We start from the raw sequence: 7,094 nt of genomic DNA, 5'->3' as shown, positions 1-7,094 counted from the left end.
AGAACTAGAGAAACACAATCTACCTGGTTTTTGCGGGATGATAAATAGTCATACACTGCAATGTTCTGTAATAATACAAATCCCAGTAAGCCAGCAATAAGTATATCCAGCACTATATATTTTGTTTTTCAACACAAAATAAAATACCAGTTAAAGTGGCTACACAACAAGTCGAAATAATTAACCATGTTTTGTCGATGCATTAACCTACGTATTGAAATGATACACGGAGTGTTTTCTTAGTTAATTGGTCTATGCTGTTAGTTTCTTCTACCTGTGATTCCTGATTGGCAGGTGTGTATTTGATTGGTAACCAGACGAGCCAATTATTTGACGCTGTCTAGACACAAAGATACATATCGGTATTGTGGAATATTACCTGTCGTCCCTAAAATGGTAATGGACATGGTTTATTACTGTAAATAGTTCTGTAAAATTATTGATTAAGTAGACTTTTCCATCCAAAACTACAGAACTGACCAATTACATAGTCCCAAAGAAAAGAAAATTATCACTTGGGTATCGTGGGTTCTCGTTTTTGCTCCAACGTAGCATATCAATAGGCCTAATAGTATACATTTTTCCTTTGGATTATTTAACAGAGAAAAATACTATAACCCCATTTTGTACCGTTAATGCAACTAGAAATATATTTAGTTAAATAATTTATTATATTATTACGTCATTTATGCTGTTTTACAAGTCAGGTTGATCAAAGAGAAGCGCCTTGTCGAAAATTACTGCTTTTGTTTACACTGTACATACAGAAGATGGTCAGGGGCTGACGTCACTTCGCCCCAAGCTATCCCACCGGACGTCACAAAAACGAAACAAAATGGCTGCCCCCAGTTAACAGGAATAATCATGTTTTTTTATTAACTCTAAAATTACGCATTTTTCATTTGCTAAAGAGTCAGTATGTGTTGGTGGTCCGGGTATGCATCTTTCCAACACATAAGGGTCTTGTTTGAGTTGACCCTACCTTTAATGACATTTTGTAAAAATAATTGAATTATGGCAATGGTCCATAATTCAAAAATTAAAACTGCTGAGAGGTATGACATGGATTTCACTCCATCATCGTTCAGTTAAGGTGATGCAATAGCTAGATTTGGTTTCCAACAATTAATGTATTTTTTATTTATTAACCATTTTTAGAGAAATAAAGTCCTTAAATCCGTGACAGTATGCCTTTAACTCTATCAATTTAGCTGTCATTTTGTGTTTGAGTATTACAATTTAGCTGTCATTTCGTGTTTGATTATTACAGTTGAACTGTATCAATTAGCTGTCGATTCCGTGTTTGTATATTACAGTTGAACTGTATCAATTTAGCTGTCATTTCGTGTTTGTGTACCGGCCTCGGTGGCGTAGTGGTTAGGCCATCGGTCTACAGGCTGGTAGGTACTGGGTTCGGATCCCAGTCGAGGCATGGGATTTTTAATCTCGATACTGACTCCAAACCCTGAGTGAGTGCTCCGCAAGGCTCAATGTGTAGGTGTAAACCACTTACACCGACCAGTGATCCATAACTGGTTCAACAAAGGCCATGGTTTGTGCTATCCTGCCTGTGGGAAGCGCAAATAAAAGATCCCTTGCTGCCTGTCATAAAAGAGTAGCTTATGTTGGGACAGCGGGTTTCCTCTAAAAAAAATATGTGTGGTCCTTAACCATATATCTGACGCCATATAACCGTAAATAAAATGTGTTGAGTGCGTCGTTAAATAAAACAAACTTTACTTTCCAATGGATTTACCGAGATTTGTAAAAAAAATGAAAATAAGCTTTAAGTGTTACATTAGTCACGTGTAATCGGGCATATGCAGTTAACAAAATTACTTGCCCGACATGAACATTCCACTTGGCACGGGCGTCGGACTTTTTTATCCCCTGTCAACAGTTTCGTCATAAAGTATTGGAGATGTTTTTAGTTATGTTTTGACAGCCATCTTGTACGCCATCTTGATTATTTAAAAATGCTTAAGGATGTCAAATTTACACCTCTCGGATCCTTAATTAGTACTTACGAAATATGCAAAAACCACAAAGAATATTATGGGTACCGAGTTTGTAAATGGTTTAGTAAACATTAAAACACGGATTTAACTGATTTCTTGACGACATGAATAATAAATGTTAAAAGTTTGATAACGAGGTAAAGCTAACCTATTGGAAAGTTCATCATGCATTTTTGTTTTGTCCTAGGTGTACAAAAACAATTATAACAATGGTACCCATGTTTGGTCTGGCTCGTGGACTATAGGGTACCACACCACAGTTTACTTTCCTTCCCCACTCAGTTTCGGTAATCAGTCATAGGCTCTATACTTATAGGATTTGTATTCAGGCAGAATTTGAAGTGCCTCGGAACATCCTATGTTGAATAAAATAATACAATAAATTAAAATGTTATTGTTTGGGGGGGGGGGGGGGAGACGACATGTAATATCTTGTGCGCTTGTCGTTTCTGGGGAATCTTTTGAAGAATGCAGGTGTTCTTTTAAACGATTGCACCTCTCTTTATGTAAAGTGGCTGTCCTGGATTGTTTTTGTTTTTTTAGAAAAATCGTGTGTCGTAATGCAAAATAGGAACGGAAAGAAGTACTTCTTAAATGGCTTTCTTTTTTCGTGTTTGTGTATTACAGTTGAACTGTATAATTTAGCTGTCATTTCGTGTTTGTGTATTACAATTGAACTGTATCAATTAGCTGTTATTATGTGTTTGTGTATTACAATTTAACTGTATCAGTTAGCTGTTGTTTTGTGTTTGTGTATTGCAAGTTAAATGTCAACTTAACTGTTTTGATTTTGAGTATTAAAATTTAACTTTATTAATTTAGTTGTCATTTCATGTTTGAGTATTACAATTTAATTGCATCAATTAGCTGTTATCTCGTGTTTGTTTCGCAGTTCGAGGTTGTTGAAAGCAAGATGCTGTACATCGTGAGAAGACTGGGTCGGGTGGCGGCCATTTTTAAGGCATGTGTGATATATATTTGTTTTACTCTGTCATTTCCATGGGCCTGTCAAAACATATACTGCGGCATTGTGTGTGTGCGTATGTGTGTTTTAATCATTAGATTACGTTGATTAATTAATCATCGACTGTTTAATGTCAAACATTTGATAAATCTGACACGTGGTCTTCAGAGGACATTGCTGCATTTTCCCACAGCAGCGAGGTTTTTTTTATGCTCTTTCTCACAAACAGGACAACATATACCACGGATTTGATATACCAGTCGTGGGACATTGGTAGGGACAGGAAGTAATCAAGCGGGTTTGATCCTACGACGCAAACACCACGAGCGACTGACGAATCAAAATATCAGGTTAACACATGACGAAAGCTTGTCTAGTCAGAAAATGACCTTGGTTGATCGCAGATTTAGTACAAATATGTATACTTTATTAGCTGTAAACATACAGTTCATAGGTATTACACATATTAAATAACCGTGTACATGTACAATACATATTTCATTAAAAGGGAAAACAATTTACATTGTATGGAAAGTGATGAAAATATCCAATATAAAAAGTAGTAATAATTATCAATATCATTAAGAGTATGTATATACATTCCATTTACATATCATGTCTCTGTGTGGTTGCCCTTAGTACATATTTATACAGTGTTATTAACTGCTTTCCATTTAGTAATAGAGAATAGCTGTATTAGTTTAAAAAAGGATGATATGGTATAATGATATCGTTTTATGTACCTATATCTGATAGTATTGTAGAAAGGACATACTCATCTTCAACAGCATTCATATTACAATGTTAACATACTTTATCCTCTTTCTCAGTATTGATATATCTTCCAGTTTCGATTGCAAGACTATGCGCAGATAGTCTGTACTTACATAATATTTGTTTATAATTTCATGAAATTGCTTTTTATAAATAATAGTAGTAGATACTGTGTAGTGAAGTGTGAAACCAATAAACAATATTGTTTCACAAAAGCATTTTACATTACAAACATTGACCATAAGTATTTGTAATAGAAAATTCGATTTGACATTTTTGGTTTACGAAAGCCAATTTTGCCATCGAATGCGCTAAGCTATAACATGTAAATCCTAATGGAATAGAAATGTTTTCAATAGCGTTTTATTATAATTATGATATAAAACATGATTGTACTTTAATTACTTCCGTCTACTTTAATAATTAACAAAACATGAAAAATTATTGTTGTAATTTTTAGTTGATAATTGAGCAGTTTCATATTCTGGAAACCATGACACCAATAGACTACATGGACTTCAGGTAATTGTGAAATAATTTTATGTTTAATGTAAAAATTATACGTATGCATGTTATAAAATACTTATTAATCATTTATATATTTAATTTTTAAATTATATCTAATAGGTACGTTGATTTAGGACATAGCTGCATCTAAGCTTTCTGTCCAGTTAGTTGTAAGTAAGAGCAAAGTTAGTGTAGTGGTTTTACTCGCCCCAACCAAGCCGTACATATACTAATGTATCATTCTTGAGTTACATTCAGTAAAACGTCGTTATCTCGAACATTGTTATCCAAAAAACCCAGGATACTTTGAGATTAAGAAATTGCTCTATGGCATAATTTTCATCACCAGCTGCTTTTGTGTTTATCTCGAACCACCAATACCTTGAGCTGGTTGGTTCTGTTCTTTTAGCATCTATGTTTGATTAATTCTAATTTGGATGCTAATAAATGAGTTTTTGAATTTCCAAAATAATATGAATAATGTATATAGATTTACTGAAACCGACGACAGATAATAAGGAATATTTCATGTGTTTTTGTTTGTTTGTTTTTACAGATATTACCTAAAACCAGCTTCTGGATTTCAGAGTCTACAATTCAGATGTCTAGAAAATAAACTGGGTGTTGTTGAGGTAATAAAAATATGTTTAGTTCTTTGTAGCAAATTATGAAGACTTTGTGGCGGATCTGACATCATCTGGGGAAAACAAACGTTTATTTTAAAAAGCATTTAATATTATTAATTGGTTTCATCCTGCCCATCGAATAGAATTTGAAATGATGGGGGAAGGAGAGAAGTACTGCCCTCGATCCCCAACGTGATTCTGATATTTAGTAGCAATGTAACAGTTACATTATATTATATAGGACAGCGTAATATCTTTCTCTGTTGAATATAGCGCCAGCTGTTTCATTTCTTTGATGCATCTCTTGCACATTTATTTTCTCATCGTTTTATATAAAGGACTTGACAGTTGTGGTGGCAGTATTCATGACGGGTGCTACCGGTGGTGCAGAATATGCTCAACTTTCGCGAACACCTGATATAATAACTTTTTTTATAGTGATTCATGAGTCATCACAGCTATACTTATTCCAGTGAGTTCTGACCTGTGCTAGTTTTGATTTAGTAAACTAGTATTGGAATGGCAGTCCTCTTTATGCAAGAAATATCCAGTAAAGGATCTCCTCGGGAGTGGTTGCCTCCTATAGACGTGGCACTAGCTAGATATTCATAAAATCAACCACTATTTGCTAAATGCCCTTTCGACTCCGCATTGTGCAGAAATACGGCCATGATCACGTATTATGGTTTGGTCGTTCACATTTCAGATCTGAACGATAAAATAGTGATCAAATTTGTACACTTTAGGAGATACATTAGTGTACATTGTGGAAGAATTGTATGTTTATAAAAGCTAAAAACATGGCACATTAATAGTCATCACGATTTGTAGCTGTAGGCATTCCTAAAACAAACCCTATCAACTTTTTGGTTTTCATGCCATTTTGTTACCGCTGTTACCGAAAAGCACTAATCACGATATTTGACACGACTGGGTACCTCTGACACTCTCATCCCCATCCTGGATCCTACACAGTAACTATTAGTAGCGTATAAGCCTATCCTGAGGTAAATAACACCTGTTTAAGACAGTTTAATTTGCATGCTATAATCCTGTTTCATTTTTAGGAGCGTACATGTTTTGAATATTGTTTTTCTGTGTAGTATGTGAACTGTATTCGAGTTTTGTGTGATGTTTTCATCCGAGCGTCTTTATTTTTTTTTATAAATTAATAAACTACTAGTCCACTACCCTGTCAAAACTTAGCTTTGACGCATTTGAATGTATTATTGTTTTAGGATCTCAGAAGGTATAAAGATGCATACAAAGACGAGTTTATAGACGAGAAATCGAAAACCATTCTGGCAGAAAGTATCAACAGTCCGTCGTTGGCGGATCTGGTAGAGGTAAATATAAGCAACATTTTGCCGATGTCATCTTCAACTCACCAAGACAATGTCCAACATATTTCGATTTTTAGCTCCGCTATGACAGTCGTCAACGGAGGTTTTCTGATACCAATTTGTCCGGCGTTCGTCCGCCAACTTTTCCTTTGAAGTCTATCTTCTCGTACAGTTTTGATTGAATTGTTCTGAAACTTGGTACAATGATCCTATGGAGCATCCTTCAAAAACTAATAGAGATATATTTTGGCATTTTTCAATTTTTAAACGTTTATTAAATTTTACAAAAATTAAATTAAAATTAAGTATCTTCTATACTAGTCTTTTAATCAGATAGTTCTAAAACTTGGTATTATGATTCTCGGGGGCAGGCTTCACAGACTGAGAGATATTTTGGAAATTTTAAATTTGTGAAATTATTTACATTTTATAATTTTAAATATAATTTTAACACTGAAAATTTAAAAGTGTATCTTTCTGAAACTTGGTATTATAATTCTCTAGAGCAGTCTTCGCAAACTAAAACGGAGATATTTTTGAATTTCTGTTAAATGTTTAAATTTAAATAAAATTTAACATCCGGTGGTCTCTACTAATTTGCTACTGACAAGATTGAAAATTAAATAGCGGAGCTTTATTGGCCGATAGGCCTCTTGGTGTTCTATTCCGACCAATTTATATAACAATATAGTTTATAATTCATCAATATTTTATCATGACATAGTGTTAGTACAAACGGAATTGATTATTTGTTATTTAAATAACCGACTCCTGTCCCTCCAGCACACCAATACAATTGCTGGCATCTTCTGACACGGGGGGGGGGGGGGGGGGGGGGGATGTAGCTCAGTGGTACAGCGCT

General features: G+C 34.5%; 1 protein-coding gene across 3 annotated transcripts in view; it reads left to right on the top strand.

The window, feature by feature from the left end:
• The window catches only part of LOC121375878 (tryptophan 2,3-dioxygenase-like), a 38,483-nt gene that overhangs the window by 20,099 nt on the left and 11,290 nt on the right, over nucleotides 1–7,094 (top strand). For all 3 annotated transcript variants that reach the window (XM_041503561.1, XM_041503562.1, XM_041503560.1), the window contains 4 exons: nucleotides 2,911–2,979; nucleotides 4,217–4,278; nucleotides 4,820–4,895; nucleotides 6,128–6,235. In XM_041503561.1, the coding sequence (XP_041359495.1) occupies nucleotides 2,911–2,979; nucleotides 4,217–4,278; nucleotides 4,820–4,895; nucleotides 6,128–6,235 (315 nt within the window). The remainder of the gene's footprint in view (nucleotides 1–2,910; nucleotides 2,980–4,216; nucleotides 4,279–4,819; nucleotides 4,896–6,127; nucleotides 6,236–7,094) is intronic.

The sequence above is a fragment of the Gigantopelta aegis genome, chromosome 6 (genome assembly GCF_016097555.1).
Source record: "Gigantopelta aegis isolate Gae_Host chromosome 6, Gae_host_genome, whole genome shotgun sequence".
Lineage (NCBI taxonomy): Eukaryota > Metazoa > Mollusca > Gastropoda > Neomphalida > Peltospiridae > Gigantopelta > Gigantopelta aegis.
This window is presented reverse-complemented; position numbering and strand designations above follow the sequence as displayed.